Genomic DNA, 18,589 nt, shown 5'->3' with positions numbered 1-18,589 from the left:
TAAAACGGATCTCGTTTGAAGTTTCTCGCCCAGCTACCTCCCATTCCAACTCATTTTACTTGATAGTTTGCTCCTAGTCAGCTGTAAAACTTTGTAACACTATATTCCTTCGATGCTCACAAGGCGCAAGCTCATATCATTTACATGAGAAAAAGTTCGAAACAGTGAGACGATTTCAGCCTTGCCTCCATAAACTAAGTGCAGGAAGTAGGTAGTCTCTATGATCTCCATAAAGTAATATCCCCGTAAACAGTAAATACCATCCAATCTTTCCTCATCCTATCCAGGCCGTACTCTAGAGCACTGTGTGCCATTTTACTGCCCCGGCCCGCCCTGTGTTCCGTTCGCCTCCGCTCCCCGGTGGTGTAAACATGGGCCGCCTGGCGCGCTCACCTGTATACAGCTGCCATACTGGATTATTGTTCCCAGCAGCTTTTTGTGCTCGCTCTCGTTCTGCTTCTTCTCGATTTCCGCGGCGTGCTGAAACAGGGCAGACAGTCAGACGGAGGGAGACGAGGCGTCAGGTGGAACAGAGGGTGTCAGTGAGGTGGGGAGGGACAGCCGCACACAACAGTCGGTCACACACGGAACGACCGCTAGCTAGTAGAGACTGTGGCCTGTCTTTGTGTAGTCATTCAGGAATCATGTCAGTTCCTGCTGTCAGTCTGTCAAACAAGGTGCCGCACTGTGGGCAGTGTCGCTCATTACCGCCAGTTCAATGGTAGTTGCTTCAGCCAGGGCATCGGAGATCCATCACCGTCGCATCCACCCAACCACCCTCAAACAGTCTAATCATCGGTACGACCGTCTGCCGCTCATAGACAGGGCAGTGACGGTAAAATATGGGTGATCGGACCACCGCTCTCCGCTGGCAGTGACGGTGGCCGACACCGGCCGACACCGGGCCGCTCGGCTCCGTTTCAGCCGGCCGCCGCGGACACCGTTTACGGGCGGCGCTATTCTTGTGGTCCCCGAGCACCGCCGCGGCCGGTCCGCACTCAAACAAAGGTCCCAGCGTCGGAGCGGAGTCGACCGCGACGGGACAGGGAAGAGATACAGCTCTCCAACGACCGCCGTGAGCCCCTGATTTGGTGAGCTCCAAACTGTCCCCAACGACCGCCGTGAGCCCCTGATTTGGTGAGCTCCAAACTGTCCCCAACTACCGCCATGAGTCCCTGATGAGATGAGGTCCAAACTATCCCATGCTACCACCGTGAACTGCTGATGTGATGGGGTTCAAAGTGTCCCCGACCCCCACCACGATACGCTGTGATGAGCTCCAAACTGTCCCCGACTGTGGTGACTCTCCGCGGCACCACAGTCACCCCGCTAATGTTCCTTTAATGGTGACCGAACCGGGCACCGGCCCATGTCATCAGTGAGGGCGGACCCGGCCTCCCGCGGTGAATGGCAGAACCCCGGGCGGTCCCGGGGCCGGCGCAGCTGGATGATTAGAGCTGCAGCCCGGAAACCAGCGGCTCTCAGATGACGCTCCGGGAAGCCAACCGGAGCAGGGTTTGCAAATAAATGAAACGGTTTGGTCGTGACCTTCGTCCGGTCCAGCAAATGTCTGCCCATGAGATCCGCACATGTTTGGTGGATAACGGTCGCAAGCCTTTCTGTAACGCCAGCCCTGCATTTTCCAGACCGAAGTTGCGCAGGTCGGTACGGCCAACAAGCCACATCGCCACCGGGTGAGTCAGCTTGTGGCCGTGTAACTGTGTAACGGCTCGCCTCGCCGTTCGGTCGGCAGCCGTGTGCTGTAATAAAGACGACCGGACGGGGGCCAAAGGTCGGCCGGCGCCGCTGGGGCCGCCGCCAGGTGAACGGCGAGTGCCGTGGAGCCGCCGGCGCAGCCAGGTAACACGACCTGCCGCAGGCGGCGCGGGGCTGGCGACGGGCGACGGAACCCCGCGGCGGCCCGACGGGACCCCGCGGCGTCCGACACTCAGCGGGGTCTCGTCAGGTCAGGTTGAGTCTGGTCTGGGCTGGTCGGGTCTGGTTGAAACTGGTCGCTCTGCGCCGGCGACCAGACGCTGTCACGGTCAGTCGTGTCAACCACGGGCCAGACTTCGAAGGCAGTTGCGTCGGCGGGCAGCAACTCTAGTGGGCAGAAGTATGGAAATGTTTGACAGCTCTGACAGTGCAGAACAACATGCGGGCCACTCCAAACACCATGACCCACAAAGCAGGTGGCCTTGCAAACCCACAAAGCAACATAAAAGGTCTTTGAACGAATTATATTTGCATACGTCCGTCTCCGTTCAGAGTCGCATTACAGCGTGAGACATTACAGGGAAGCCAGGGCTCACAGCCGCTCCAAGTGACGGTGGGAGCCAGCTCAGCTACTGAGCCGCCGGTGGAACCCACTGCAGACTGTCTGGCAGTGATGCGGGGCAGGGGAGGGGGTTGTATTCGAGGCTCCGCCCGAGTTCATCGCCACCCGTCTGTGGACGATTTACGGCTCGGTACTAACAGGCCGGTAACGCAGCAGGTGGGCACGGCAGCCGAGCGCTCCGACCCGCAGCAGTCGACGACACCGTGGTCAACGGGGGATGATAACACAGCTCAGTTTGTTTATTAGGTCTTTGAGGCGCGTCTGCTACTATGTTCATTTCCCTCGCTTCATAAATTTCTCTCATAGAAAGCTGCCCCAGCTCGCACCTAAGTCCTGCGAGCCAACAACGCCAACACTTCCACCTTTACCAAACGGTGCCGCCATACGGGTGCACATTGCACAGTCTCACCATGGCTCCACGCGTCCCTCCCTCCCACCACAATGCTCCTCCCACCGGTCGCGGTCCCCCTCCCCTCCCCTCCCACCGGCTGTCGTCGCACGTGCCACGGGCCTCTCACCGCCCCGTCGTCAGGGCCGACCGGTCGTGGCCACGCCACCCCGGCCACGAACCACAATTACGAATCACAATATCGCCGCTGCCGTGACGGGCAGAAATGCGTACCTAACGAATAAATGTTCGTTAACGGGCTAGCGCCGGACAGCGGCGAGACGGTCCTCCGAATAGCCGCGCCGCCGCCCGGGGCGGCCCCGCCGGCGGCGCGGCCCTCTCGGACGGGACGGGAGGGGACGGGAGACGCTTCCCCAGTGTGTGGGCGCTCGGCGCGCGCGGCGGAGGTGCGCTCCCGCGCGCCGAGAGGAGCGTCCGTCGGGTTCGATTTTTTTGTAGTGTCTGCCTCCGTGGGATAAAGCACGCCGCTACGTTCCTGCGATCTACATCGGCACCGGTGACGTACCCTCTGGCCATGTATATGGCGGCACCCTGCAGTGTCATACGTGTTTGTCTCCGTCTCTCTGGCCTCTGTAGCCGCCTCGCCCATGGGGTGCACTGCCGGAGGCCGAGACGTGACGTGCTCCTAAGCAGTGCAGGTCAATTATCCCCGGTAAATACCTCTCAGATGGGCGTCGTGCGTGGCGAGAGCTCGCCGTCTCCATGGGCGTGTGTCTCGCGCTTGACGTCGCGCAGAAGAGTCTACCAGCGAGAGGAGATTGGAGAGCGAAATGCCGCGTTAAGCAGTCCCCTTCTGTGCCCTCTGAGCGCTGATCGCTCCACACGCTGACAGCCCGTACTTATTCGAGTAGCCGCTGACTGACCCTCTGAGCGCTGATCGCTCCACGCACTGACCGGCCCCTCTGAGCGCTGATCGCTCCACGCACTGACCGGCCCCTCTGAGCGCTGATCGCTCCACGCACTGACCGGCCCCTGAGCGCTGATCGCTCCACGCACCGACCGGCCCCTCTGAGCGCTGGTCGCTCCATGCACTGACCGGCCCCTCTGAGCGCTGATCGCTCCACACGCTGACAGCCCGTACTTATTCGAGTAGCCGCTGACCGGCCCCTCTGAGCGCTGATCGCTCCACGTACTGACCGGCCCCTCTGAGCGCTGATCGCTCCACGTACTGACCGGCCCCTCTGAGCGCTGATCGCTCCACGCACTGACCGGCCCCTCTGAGCGCGCGCTGATCGCTCCACGCACTGACCGGCCCCTCTGAGCGCTGATCGCTCCACGCACTGACCGGCCCCTCTGAGCGCTGATCGCTCCACGCACTGACCGGCCCCTCTGAGCGCTGATCGCTCCACGCACTGACCGGCCCCTCTGAGCGCTGATCGCTCCACGCACTGACAGGCCCCTGAGCGCTGATCGCTCCACGCACTGACCGGCCCCTCTGAGCGCTGGTCGCTCCATGCACTGACCGGCCCCTCTGAGCGCTGATCGCTCCACACGCTGACAGCCCGTACTTATTCGAGTAGCCGCTGACCGGCCCCTCTGAGCGCTGATCGCTCCACGTACTGACCGGCCCCTCTGAGCGCTGATCGCTCCACGTACTGACCGGCCCCTCTGAGCGCTGATCGCTCCACGCACTGACCGGCCCCTCTGAGCGCTGATCGCTCCACGCACTGACCGGCCCCTCTGAGCGCTGATCGCTCCACGCACTGACCGGCCCCTCTGAGCGCTGATCGCTCCACGCACTGACCGGCCCCTCTGAGCGCTGATCGCTCCACGCACTGACCGGCCCCTCCGAGCGCTGATCGCTCCAAGCACTGACCGGCCTCTCTGAGCGCTGATCGCTCCACGCGCCGACAGCCCGTACTTCTTCAGACCTGGCCGCTGATCAGCCCCTCTGAGCGTTGACCGCCCCACAAACTGACACCCTGTACTTATTCTGGCGGCTGCTGACCGGCCCCTCTCAGCGCTGCCGGCTCGTACGCCCGACGCGCGCGCAAGCATGAATCGCTGACTGGCCCTATATAGCGCGACTGGCAGCCCGTCTGCACGATTGGAACTGTGACCCGTCCCATAGCATTGTCGGCTCACATACACTGGTAAACAGCGGTACGCACGAATGGATCGAACGCACGCTGACCACCGCATGCGACCACGTACGGCCCGTACGCATCAGGTGACCGCGCGCACGCTAACCACGTGGCCCGGCCCAGCAGTCCTGACGTCACACCGCCCGCAAAGAACGGGGTCACGGGGTCGAACGGCGGTGGGCGAACGTGTGGTGCGGTTGACACCTGACCGTCCATTGTTTACTTTTCCCGCCCGACTGGTGTTTGACCGTGGGTTGTTTTCGCGCTCTCCCCACCGGTCACCCTAGCGTTATCGTACCCATAATACCGCTGGTGACGTTCCCGGCGAGGCCGCCATGTCGCCAACGCCCCCCCCCCCCCGATACTGGCGTCTCAGTGGACCTAAGCGCCTTCATTTCACTCACAGGACTGCAAACAACGCCCCTAACTGACGGTCTGTTATCCTGGCCTATGCAGGACTCCGACCGCTCACCCCAACGGACAACACCGCAGCGCGGAGCGCGATCGTTGGCCCCTGGGCAGACGTGACAGGCCCGCTACCCCCTACAGCAATGCCCGCCCACCAGACGACCACCGGAGCTGACGCGCCGGCGGGCCCCCAGCCGGCCCCGGTACATACCAGCAACAACACGGGCCCACGGAGCCGGAGACCCACCGGCTTGCCCTGTGCCGACCGGCGACGGCCGGCGCCGCGGCCCCGCCCTCATGGGGAGGCGCGGCACACACCCCCGCCTACCCGGCGCCCGGAGGCGTGCCCAACTGGCCGGCGGCCGGAGGCGCGTCCAACTGGCCGGCGCCCGGGGGCGCGCCCAACTGGCCGGTGCCCGGGAATGAACAGTTCGCCGGCGTCGGCCCCACACCCACGGCCCAGGCCCACAACCGCCCGGCCCCCGCGACCCAGCCAAGCGGCGCAGCCAGCACCGGGCACGGGCTGCCCCCACAAATGATCCAGCCCTATGACGAGTACCGACGCTCAGCCGGCGAGACTAGAGAGAGCGCAGCCGCGGCAGAACTAAAGGGGCACGCGAGCGAGGGGTGGCGGCGGACCGCGCACAAGACCACCAGCAGCTACCGGTAGTGTCCTACGCGCAGCCGCCGGTACCCGCCCTCCGGCTAGCCGGGGTCAGCACCAAGGCCGCCCAGGACCTCCGCCACCGAGGCCGCTACGTCGCGGTCGACGACTCGGGGGATGAAGTAGGGGGCCCGCTGACGACCACCGCCCACTATTTGGCCCGTGTAGCCGAACTGCTGGCTCACAGAGCCTACCATTTCCCGGCGGCGGGGCTCCAGCTGACAAGTTACATGGCGTGGCTGCTGCGTACTTACGCCAACCGGCCTCTCGCCGAGACTCGGGCCGCCGACGCCAAAGCACGAGAGGCCATGGCGGCAAATCCGAGTATTCTGCACACAGCTCTCGACTGGGACGTGCTGTGCCGGCCTGGCATAACACCAATTAGCCACAGTGTGGAGACCAGGAAGCCGCAGCGGGTAATCATCTGCCAGACTTCCTGGCCGGTCGCTACTTTCATGCCAATTCATTAACTTTTTTGAAGGTGGGAGGGTCCCTTTAACATCGCGTCTTACGAGTGCAGGACCGCTCGTGAACTGAACATCACAGCCGCTCGGTATGGCCCATACAAAGCCATCGCAATTTGACGTGGCTCTGCCGGCACGGGGCCGCCGACCGGTGCTCGCGCTGACGTCACATCGCGTCACCAACTTCACCGGCAAGCCCACTCATGCCTTAGTTCCGACGTCACACCACCGCCAATTGACCCGTTCCAACGCACACCCCCGCCGGTCGGGAGCACGCTGACGTTCCATCGTGGCTGCCGACCCAGGTGTAAATGCATCCCGCTGGCAGGTAATTGCGTTAAAGACCCACTCCGCGTGTGTCCATTGTAAGACGACACCCACCCGCGCTCTCCGGCTCCGACAGCGGACAGCGCAGTTCCCCTCCCCTCCCCCATTGCCGACCTCACGTTATCGGGACCAACAGCAAACACGCGCACCCCACCCGCCCACCACCAGCTGATAGTGCTCATGGCACGGGGAGACGAGCCCGGCTCTGGCAGCCGCCGAAAGGGGCCCCGACATGATGTCGGTTCAGGTTGACCCGGGATCTGACGTAACCACACCGCTGACCGGTGCTCGCGCTGATGTCACATTGCGTCTGGCGAGCGCAGGGACGGCTCGTGATTTGATATCATACCACAGCCGCTCGGTATGACCCTGATATGGCGCCGACGCCAACTGATTCGGACTCTGACATTACAATACCGCCGACCGGTGCTCCCACTGACGTTACATTGCGTCTAACGACCACAGAATGATCTGTAACCCGATTCATAGCACAGACGCTCGGTATGGCCCCTGATTGGTATGACAACCGTATGTATGGCTTGGTATGACGAGCCAGCGCAGGCTAAAATCGGATGCTGACGCCACACCACCGCCAATCTACCGTTTGACTGCACACCGAGCTCAGCTGGCTCGGCTCGGGCACCGGACGGCGTAGTCTCCCTCCCCATTACTGCCCCCATATTGTCGGGGCCAACAGCAAACACGCGCTCTCCGGCCCAGCCGCAATCTGCCGGAGGAGACAGCACAGTGCTGACCGCCCGAGACGCCACCCTCCCCACCAGTGGACCGTTGTTTGTGCTACGGGGCGCCCGCCCTCACCCGGCTGTGTTCGAATAGCACACTGCGGGCAACTATCGGCTCAGGTTCGACAACCACAGCCTCCGCGACGGGCTCGCCACGTCCGCGTGCTCAGCCGGTGTCGCTGAACAAGTCATCCGGCGCCTGGGGCGACGGTTCAGTGATGCGTATGAGCGGGCTAGCATGTGTGAAGCAGCGCCCCGCGGTCAGCTGGGTTTGCTGCTCAAGGTCGGACGGGGCGGCCCATTACAATCGTCGACCGCTGGCCCGGCCCAGGCGCGTCCACGGCCAGCCAGTATGAGCCGCGACGCCCTTACCTCCCCTGTGCGCGCCCCCGCCCTCCACTGGGCGCTAACAAACTCCAACCAAGTGACAGAGGTGAGTCGACGCCCATTCTCCTAGTGTGTGATCAGTGCTGTTTGCCAACCAACCCTGCCTCCTGCCTGGCGTCTCGTGGCCGCGGCCTGGCCTGCCTGAGCAGGCCACTTTACGCCGCGTCCCTCCTGGAGCACCGATCACTATAATAACATTCTGTCCTGTCGGGTGTGATTGGCGTAAGGAATGGAGGAATGGACATAACGTGAGAGGGACGGCCGGCCGATCATCAGCCAATGTAACGTTCGAGCAGAGTCTGTGCGGCGCTATAGTTAACGGAAGATAACGTTGTTATATGTTCGTTAACGGGCTAGCGCCGGACAGCGGCGAGACGGTCCTCCGAATAGCCGCGCCGCCGCCCGGGGCGGCCCCGCCGGCGGCGCGGCCCTCTCGGACGGGACGGGAGGGGACGGGAGACGCTTCCCCAGTGTGTGGGCGCTCGGCGCGCGCGGCGGAGGTGCGCTCCCGCGCGCCGAGAGGAGCGTCCGTCGGGTTCGATTTTTTTTTCTTTTTTTTCAGCTCGTCGACCGTCCCTCTCACATCGCGTAAGGAATGGAGGAATGGACATAACGTGAGAGGGACGGCCGGCCGATCATCAGCCAATGTAACGTTCGAGCAGAGTCTGTGCGGCGCTATAGTTAACGGAAGATAACGTTGTTATTACATGTTTGTCACTATGTGTCGGAATTCGGAAACGGAACAGGTGTTGGTGCGAGATGGTTGCTTTTAGTGGAAAACACCGACGAGTTTGCTCATCGCCAGTCACATTTCCCGGTAATGTGATGGGAGAGATAGAGTTGAAACGTCTCTTATCGTAGTCAGATTTAAATCCCCTCTCGATGCCGTTTTTACGTTCTTTGTAGGTCGAGTGCATCAACGGAACAATGACATGCAGCCTTTTCCCAACTACAGCAGACAACACCCGCAGCATCACCCCTCCTCTCTCAAGAACTACAGACGCCTGAGCCACTCGAGCCACGCGCCGGTCTGCCGACACTCGGCACCTCCCAGTGAGACAAACACTCCGCCGGCGCTCCCGACAGTGACAGCCTCCGACCGGCGCTGTCGGGAGTCCTATCATCCCGCCGCGGTACCAGTGGTAATGGTCAGAGAGTGGGGCGGTGTCGCGTGTCACCGCAGCTCGGCACCGGCCCAGAGAGGCGTCCCCGAGGAGCGGCGCTCGGCCCGGCCCGCAGTGCGGACCAAGGTCGGGCGAGGAGTGCACGATAGACGCCCGGTGTCAGCTGCTGGCGAGCGGGCCGCTCTCAACACCCGAGCAACAGCGGAGAAATGGCTGGCTGTGGTGGAAAAACTGACTGTCGAGATGTATCGGCTATCATGTCACATGTCACAGCCGACAGCGCGGTTGGTGTCTGTGTTTACTTCTTACCGGGCCTGTCGTGTCGTTTATCAATATCCGCCATCTGATCCAGGCCGTGCATCTTCACTTGTCAGGCAGTCCAGGGCCCAGGCACGTTTTGTTTACATCTTAAAACGTATTCTCTGGCATTTGAGAATCAAATTTTTACTCAAAACTTGAATTCCAAACCGACAACAGCAAAGTCTGCACCGGAACACGTGTACCTGCCGCTCGCCGACGGCTGTCAGCGATGCTGGGGACTGTCAGCAGACTGTCAGCCCCCCGCTGACAGACAGCTGCGACCCATCCGCGGAGGGGAGGCGACTGTCACCGAACGTCAGCTGTGTGACGCCAGACATCAGTTGTTTGACAGTTGCCACCTAACGTCTGCTGTGGAGCAGCCAGACACAATAGCATGGGCAGAAGGTGGGCACATTGGAACACCAAACTGACCCAGATGCGTTCCACATGCCCGGACAATGTCAAAGTCCATGAAGTTTCGTCAACTCCTCAGCCGACAGATAGACCCGACCGGTTCCCCAACATTGTCACTCGCCGAACCACAGCAATCCATCGGCAATGATAGATATACCAGCCCCCGACTCGTGTAACGTGTCATTAGCATAAGAACGTTGCTAGCTAGCGCGAAAGGTCCCGGGAAAGTTTCATGGGGCCAACTGTGCGGAGGAATGAAATAAAGAATGAGCATACGAATGATTCAGGCCGAACTCCGCTTGCCATAACTCAGGAGGATGATCTAGCCTGAAACAGCTGCGGATGAACGATAATTCGTTCCATTCCAACACGAGCGGTGATCCAGCAATAACTCGTTATGAACCAGACTGACGTACGCCGTACGGTCTAGCTCACCCGTTCCCTCCGGCCTCCACACATCACGGTTAGCCAACGTCACCACGTACCGCACGAGCCCGCTGCCTTTTGGACGCGGCACTTTTACCGATGGCCGCCGAACATGGCTCGATGCTGGTCAATTCCGGTTGGGAGCGGTGGTGTGGCAGTGATATGGCGCGGGCAGGACAGTGCAATCTGTCAGTCGGCAGCTGGGGAGTAAATCCGCTCATCGGCTCCCCGTACCGGTGCCGGTGGATTCCCTATCATATCAGCCGGCTTCGGCTGAGGATATAGGGTGGGGCTCAGCCATCAGAAACAGCGAGCAGCAGACGGAAACGGCTGCTGAGCGTTACTCAGAGCAGCGCTCAGCAGGTAGCTTTGAGCGCTGCAGCTTACAGCAGCCTGCAGCAGCCTGCGATGGCTTGGCTCAGCTCGGCGCATCGCGATGCCGATGAGTGAAAAGCGGACAACAACAGCGATTCGTTGCAGTTGAAATGTTTGAGTAGGTACCTACGCAAACATCTGACATATGAAATGCTCTGAATCGGGGCCGTCATAACAGTGCGGACTGCGGTACATCGTCTAGAGTTAAGTACGAAACATACCGCCAGAAAATGGCATAATGTACAAAATAAGTTATCAATATCCAACCAGTTTTACGCCGGACAGCCGTGAACAGGCTCGCTCCGGCTCAGTATCCGGCTCGCGCCGCAGTCACCATATTTGGACTCATAGGTAATCCGCGGCCCATCTATAACCGCAGCTCTGAGGCAGCGGTTGGCGCAACGGGGAACTCAGGGGATATGGGACTCGGCTTGACGTTGAGTAGTGCTGCAGTGCTCAGTATTGGTGTGTGGAGCTGACCAGCAGGGCTCCATCTAGATAACAACAAATCATCATACACGGCAGTTATTCAGCTTTGGGCACCCGCAAAGCGAGCCAACCTTGAGCACACGTTTTGTATTATTGGCCCCCAGGTGCTGTCTGAGGCGCGTCTATCCGCTCAGCTCCGGCAGCGCGTGCCGCTATTCTCCCCCCCCCCCCCATCATCCTGTCCTCGGTCAAACAGCGCCAGTCAGTCTGCGAATTACCGACCACCAGCCGCGACCACAGTCCGCCGAGCCGGGGGCGTAAATCAGCGGCTGACACGGCGTAATCCGTCAGTGCGGCGGCGTAATGCGGCGGTAAGCTGCCAGCTGCGGCCCGCCACGAGCCGCCCATGACACCGGAGGCGGCGGGGGGGGGGAGGGGGCAGCACGAGCGGGGACACGGTACGGTCAGACAAACACGGCGATCGGACCGCGCAACAGCAGCGGCCGACGGCAACATTCCGTGGCGGCAGCGAAAGTATGCCGAGTTTTAATGTAGTGTTTACATGTTTGGCTCGGACTGACTTTTCGAGCTCTTGTCTGGCCTCCTGGGGGTACCGGCCAATTTTCCCTCATTCGTGATTGATAAGAACTACAGGGTGTCCCATAAGTTCGTTCTCACCTAAATTTTACGTTTAGAGGCTCTCCTGCTTAAAGGCACGCTGAAATTGGTTCGTAACTGAACTTGTGTGGTTGCCAAGGCTGGTAACAATATGCGCCACAGTAACTAATTTCTCTAGACAAAATAGTTTTTGCTAGAAAGTCCACTTCCTGCAGAGGTGGCTAACGCCGCAACATAGAGGTCTCCGATACGGGTACGTCTCGGTATTTAGTCAGCACATGACCATTCGTGACGATTGAGGGTGATTGAAGCCCACCAGTCTGTAGCCAATGTCTGTCGCTAACTGTACGCGCAGTCAACAAGTGACGCCGATGATTTGTCGGGAGTCAATCACTGCAAGTTTATCCTCTTTCCAGTCAGGCCTCAGGAGTGAGCCATGTGGCCAAAACTGTCTGGCGTCAAAGTGGCCATCAAAAAGGTTAAAACGTTTGAAAGTTGATAAGCTGACTTTTCAGGATAGATTATCAGCTGTCTAAGAACATTTTTCGGGGTACATAACTCAGGGTGACTTAAGCTTTAGACTTACCGGAGGACTAAAAACAGTCGAAAATGTCTTAAAATGGCTAAACATGTGTTTCGTTATGCCTGAGGCTAAAAAATTGGAGGGCCGATGATATCAATGTGGTCGTCTGGACTACCTAGTCCATGTTCGAGATGAAACACTCGTCCAAATCTTAAAACAGCCCCATAAAGGCGAAAGAGAAGGCCTTCGTTTTGTCCCGCTTTTTTTCCTGTGCAAAAGGCCAAGATCACGGTATTGTGGGGTTATAGGCGTCCAGACGCTGACCAGGATGCGGTTGGTACTCCAAAAACAGTTTTGGGACGCAGAATGCTTCTCCAAGAAGATCTGGAAGGAATCTCAGCGTTCTAGCTTAACTCAAACCGCAAATATGAACACATTTTTGGAGAAGAAAATGGCATCCGGGAGGTCGTAGACCCATCTTCAAGCGAGACACTGCATCGGTGAGCAGGTCAAGGAAAGCTCAAAAGCGGTGCCAGGAGAGTGTGACAGGCGTCTGTCGCAAGATCACATGTCAGGCAACTTATCAGATCCAAATTTCATGAAAATACGTTGGGGATACTGAAATCGTGGCTTGTCGAAGCGAAGCGCTGTTCCAGCCTCCAGGAGCTCACGGCAAATGGTAAGTCAGTCTGGGCTAACTTCGAGCCTGCTATGCTGCCAAACATGCCGGCTGGCATACCGCAGCATGTATTCATGTGTTTGCCCATGAACTGAGGAGCACATTGACGGGTCATAAATATATCAAAACGCAATGTACTCTGTTTTACATGCAAATATAAGGTGAGAACGAACTTATGGGACACCCTGTAGGTTTAGGAGCATTTAGATCAATAGATGCATATTTTCAGCATGCCATTCACTGGTGGGTGCATAACTCTGCACAATGAGGAATAACATGAGCGTCTTATCAAAATAACCGTATCTCGTGTGCAGCTTATTAATAAAATAAGATGCATAAAAATGCTGAAATAATGTGGTATGAGTGCCATAAGCAAGGCCTGGAATAAAGGGCCCCTCATTTAATGGAACCTGCGATAGTAAAACCAGTGCATGAACATCATATAGATCATGTGAATATCAGATAGCCAAAACGGTTCGCCCTCACCCGACACATAATGGCTGGGAACACCCAAATCGCCCGACATTACGCTGGCAAATTCAGCGATAATACTCTAATGGCGCCATCAATCAAAGCGATCGCCGTATTCTCACAAGCTGTCGGAAGCACGGTCGGGTTAGGCGGCGGCTGCAGGGTGGCAGTCCGCCCACGCCAAGCGTTACGCCACCGCCCTAATCGACAGCCACTGGTAAGCCGTGAGCAAACCCTCGCTCCGCGTTAGCATTACAACCCTAATCGGTCTCAACATTGGGATAGATGGTAGCGTTGGCCGCTGGGACGTCTCGAATCTAACATCAGTGGGTGTTAGGGCACGTCAGCGATGTTGGTATCGATGAGCGCTGGGTCTCAGCAACGGCTGATACCAGGGCCCGCCTCGGTCCCTGCCCCTGGTCTCCGCAGTCCGAGTGACCGACCCGGCACGGCGCGCTGCTCAGCCCCGGCAGTCAGTGCCGCCTCCGACCATCAGGTGCGGCGCGCCGCCCCGCCCCGGTCCCGCCCGCCGTGACTGATGGTAGCGGCGCTCGCCTGGCAGGCCGACATACCGCGGCCCATCAGTAAATGGCTGCGGCGGCCGAGCGCGACCCAGCCGCTCCGCCCGGGCCGTCCCCAGAGCACGGAGAGCCGCCCCACGGTCCGGCTCAGAGCCGTCCGGGGCCGCACGGATACAGCGTGAGGATATCAATCAACTTCCTGCCCAGCCAGCCTGGAGCATATTACTGAAAGGAGTGGCCATGAGCCACGGACGCCATCAGCACGTCGGTACAGAGCTGTGGGAGCGGTACCTTCGTTCGGTGGAGCAGAGGCTCCTTCCTGTGTTTAGCAGCGGCTATATCCTCTATTTAGGAGTACTTTCTAAGCATACACTGCGCCCCCAGCCAGTCTCTTACAAGAAGGGCCACTGGAATACCCCATCCGGTTTTGCTATGCCTGGGAACCGCCTCGGGTCACCGGTCGGGTCGGCCACCGGTACACCGCTGTACTGAGCGGCGCGGGGCAACGGTGCAGGACGGCTCACCCAGCGCCGGCCTGTGGGAACTCCCTGCGGGGGCACGCCGCCCTGCAAACATTGCTGCCTCGCGGAGATCACCGACAGAATGGCAGTCTGGCGGGCCATGTAGGACAGGTGGACCAGGTGCCGTGAGCTCTCACAGCTGCCGGTCACTGGCAGGTCAGGCCAGCCCAGAACAAAAAAAAAATAGCTTGTCGGTTTCTGTTACCGGAGACTTCTTACGTCCTGCATCCATCACGCACAGGTGTACTCGTAGTGTAGTAATCTCAAACATACGGTTCAACAGGTGCACTACACCAATCCCGAGTAGGGTGGGCCACCAAGCACGTATGAATATGCATGGCTTGCTCTATTTGGCTAATGAAACTAATTAGCAAACAGTAAAGCCCGGTGGTTGATTACGTCGACGCTGCGGTAATAAACGACCGACATAACGCCACAAAAGCGGGTCGGAATGCCGCGCTAATGAGAACTGAAGGCACCGGCCGCGGCGCCTTCCTCCTGCGCTGCAGCTGGGTGGCGGAACGATACCGCATTGCAGATGGGCGGCGAGAAAGTGCATAAATGTGGAAAGGTGGCTACCGGCGAAAAAAGGCTCTCTTAGAAAGGATTGCATGATGACTTGGAAATACGCAAGAAATTAGAAATTGGAGAAATTGGAGCGAGACATCTGCAAGTCGAGAGAAGACAAGAAGTTGGAGATGATGCTGCAGAATACAGGCACATCTAATGCCAATGCCACACAAGTGACAGAATTATCAACAGTGACAGAATTATCAACCTCGATTTGGTGGCAATTCTAAAAAAGAGCGAATTAGATTTCTCCAACCTCCAGTCCTGTCTCCTCCCAAACACCGCCAAGCTTCAGTCCCCCGTCTATATGTAGACTCCTCCACGTCCTCTCAAAACGTTCCACACTGGCACGGCCGCCACATATATACCAAACCGCTCGGCCTCCCGAGAAATTCACCAGCCAGCCGGCTCTCCGACTACAGGAATAGCCCAATACATCAGGACAGGAAGACAGTTCCAAATTCCAGCGGACGACCTCCGCGGGCATGATCAATGAGTTCACTCCCATTCCATTACCGGCTGGCCACTCGGCCGATCAGAATGCCGCCGGCGGGTCACGACCTTCTGACCGACGGGGGATGTCGGCCGCACAGAGCTACAGAATGTCGCGGCGTGGGCAGAGTACTTTTGGTGAAGAGCGCTAACGCATTCACGAATTGGAATAAAATACATGCTTGTGAATAAAGTAGGAAACAAAGAACCAGCGCAGAGACATGGGGAAGTCCGTTCATTCGTCCATTGGCATGTAACTATGTCTGTCTGTATAACTGTCTGCCAGTGTGTCTATGCGTCTGTCTGTCTGTGTGTGTCTGCCTGTCTGTCTGGCTGTCCGTCTGTGCCGCGCGTCTGGGCCATTGTGACGTCAGCGGAGCGGAGCGGACCGATCGGTCCCGCTCCGTCTCGGCCCTCGGCGGGTCGCCGCGCCGCCGGGTCACAGTCGTGGCCGGGTGAGCTCGAGTACGACCGGCCCCGCCCCGCGAGCACGCACCACCTCACCGCGGCGTCCTGGGAACGGCCGCGGTGACGCAACCACCCACAAACAGACCCACTGCGGCCCTCGGCAGGGCTGGGATAATAGGCGGGGCCGCGGAGGGTCGTTAGGGTTTTATTGAGAGATGGGCCGGCCGTGACTCAAGTGGCAGATCGGCCGAGCGGTGAGAAGTGGGGGAATGCCTCGGCGGAGTTATCGAGCGTTGCCCTCGGTAAATGTGCGACCGACCTCACCTCTCTGTGACCTTCCCCGTATCACGTAGAGGGCACGGGAGCGGTGGACCCATCGTGACCTTCCGCCGCATCAAGCACCATAAACTGACCTGTCAGTCAGCCCCCGTGCCCTCCTCTCTTCAGCACGACCCCGCCCGTTCGCCCAGTAGAGGGATTCACTAATCCGCGAGATAGCGGCTCCGATAGCGTTCAATGGCATAGCTGGGCGGTAGTGCGGCGGATTAGATAGCTGTGCGTCTCCCGTCGCTAGCTGAACTTGGCCGGATCGTGACGAGAGGTGCAGCGCTGAACGGTGGCGGCCGATATGGGGTACCACGAACAATAAAGGTCATTGGGAGTTGGGTCTGCAGTTACTCAGAAGGGTGAACTGGTAACAGCATTGACACGATGCCAGGCACACAGAATCCAACACTTTTCGTGAAGGGTAAACCGACGAGTGGGCAGTTTCCCTTGCATTATACGAGCTACACTGGGATGATGGAATGGAGAGCAAATAATTCAATGAACAAAAACTCATCAACATCTCTAAATGAGATGCATCCTCCAACACGAGTGAACACAAAGGTGACAAAAGAAGCCAATTTGAGCTCCCGTGCGCATGTGTACAAAAACCGTGTTCAGTAGGCTGTCGTTTTTGTTTCCGACGCGTGTGCCGGCCGAAAGAACGTCCGTTGCCATGGCAGCGGAGACGCACTTAGCGGCATCTCGGCAGGAAAAACACCGCCAGACAGCGGGAGAGGCACGACAGCCGCACGGCAGACGGTAGAGCCGGGAAACGGTCACAGAGACGGACCGAGCCCGCGTTACCGCGTGACGCGTCACTTCCCGAACCGTCCGTGACGGCCAGACGTCACGTCACGGCGGCAGGCGGCGTAACGGAGACGGCACCGGTCGGTGGTTACCGATGAACGGCGTCACGCTCTTTTTGGCCCGGCGGGCGGGGGCAGGCGGCGGAGAGTGGTGGTGTACCGGGCGAGCGGACGCCAGACGGAGTCACGGGGGACGCCAGACGGAGTCGCAGAGGACGCCAGACCACAGAAGAAGCCATTTGGCACTGTGTTCCGAACCGCAAACCCACATAGTCCTATACGACTCAGCAGCGGCTGGTGGGGAATTCAGCGAGGCAGAAGAGCCGCCTGGCGATCCACCGCCCCATCCGACACGGAAATCCGCCCCATACACCGCCCCACAGACATCCGACGCACCGCACCCCTCCTTTCTCCGGGACTCGGCCACCCACGGCTACTGTCCATAGCCGCCTGGACCTCCCAGGGTGCGCCAGTGCCGTCCACAGCTGTACACGCCCCGCACAGTAGCGTGGTATCTCGCTCTGCAGCGAGATCCACACACGGGGCGGGCGGTAGATCAACATCTCGACCACTGCGGGAGGCGGGCCGGGCCCAGAGACAGCCACCACGCGGACAGTGGGAAATGCAGTCATCCTTGCCATAAATACAAGTTAAATCACGAGAATGGAGTGAAATATCAGTCCATTGACCGTGACCGTTTCCTGTACTGAGCATTGATGAATGCTGTGAATGATCCGTAAATGAGAAATGTGGCAGGTTCGTGAGCAAGAGCATCCCTATTTCGGACCACAAGATGGTTATGACTGCGAAAATATGGTGATCATGTTGTGGTGGAACGACCCAATCGAATCGCTAGTCGGTAAATATATTGCATGATGCGGTATGGCACAAATTGAATAGTTGCTGCGAACAGCGGAGTGCTAGCCATTTTGAAAGCCCAGATTCCAGAGATCAGTAATGTTTCCTCCCGTTTTACCTTCTCTTTGCGTAGCCCTGGCCCCTGACCCCCCCCCCCCCCCCACACACACACAAACACGGCATACCCTACACATCCGCACCCACTCCACGTTCTGGTACTCACGTGCAGTCGTTTGATCATGAACGTGTCCGTGCCGGAGGCCGCCTGTTTAGCGGCGCTCCAGAACTGTTTCTGCGCAGAGTACCGGTTCATCGGGCAGATGCGGAATAAGCAGTCGCGGAACTTCTTGGGCGGAAACTGCAGGTCGCCGGCGTCCGGCTGCACCACGCAGCGGTCATCCACCAGCCTGCCCGACAGGTCACATACGGTCAGGTCACGGCGCCATCACATACGGTCAGGTCAGAGCAGGTCAGCTCAGGTAAGGCTAGCTTGGCGTCAAGCCAGATCACGTCGAAGCAAAAAGATCTGCGGAAACAATGTATTTAACTATAACACTAATACAAATGGACGCTGCACGTCGATTGGAAGCGACGGTAGCAGACAATCCTGACCACATATAACGCCAATCCGATTCCGAAGACGGACAGATATTCTTAGCTCACAACCAATATTCGGAACGAGCTCCGAGATGTAGAGCGGGAGGATAGGCAGCAGCTCTGATGGCGATTGGTTTCGGCATTTCTGGACACACTGACGGCTGAAGGAATATTTAGCAGCCAGCTTTCTGACGCGCAACTCTGAAATGATACGAGCCCCCTGCCCCGTTTCGCGACTGGTCATCATCCCTTTTCAGTGAACCCGACATGACACGGTCCCCGTCCGTAGCCCTGCTGACCAAGTGA

The 18,589-nt window shown here is 58.8% G+C and overlaps 1 protein-coding gene across 1 annotated transcript in view; it reads right to left on the bottom strand.

Moving 5' to 3' along the window:
- The window catches only part of LOC122368499 (inositol 1,4,5-trisphosphate receptor-like), a 77,860-nt gene that overhangs the window by 46,081 nt on the left and 13,190 nt on the right, over positions 1-18,589 (bottom strand). The window contains exons 3-4 of the mRNA XM_043342483.1: positions 17,910-18,093; positions 394-480 (exon numbers count right to left, since the gene is read on the bottom strand). Of these exons, the coding sequence (XP_043198418.1) occupies positions 394-480; positions 17,910-18,093 (271 nt within the window). The remainder of the gene's footprint in view (positions 1-393; positions 481-17,909; positions 18,094-18,589) is intronic.

Source organism: Amphibalanus amphitrite, unplaced genomic scaffold, assembly GCF_019059575.1.
Source record: "Amphibalanus amphitrite isolate SeventyFive unplaced genomic scaffold, NRLGWU_Aamphi_draft 000032F_arrow, whole genome shotgun sequence".
Lineage (NCBI taxonomy): Eukaryota > Metazoa > Arthropoda > Thecostraca > Balanomorpha > Balanidae > Amphibalanus > Amphibalanus amphitrite.
The sequence above is the reverse complement of the archived record's forward strand: the minus strand, read 5'-3'. Positions and strand labels throughout refer to the sequence as shown.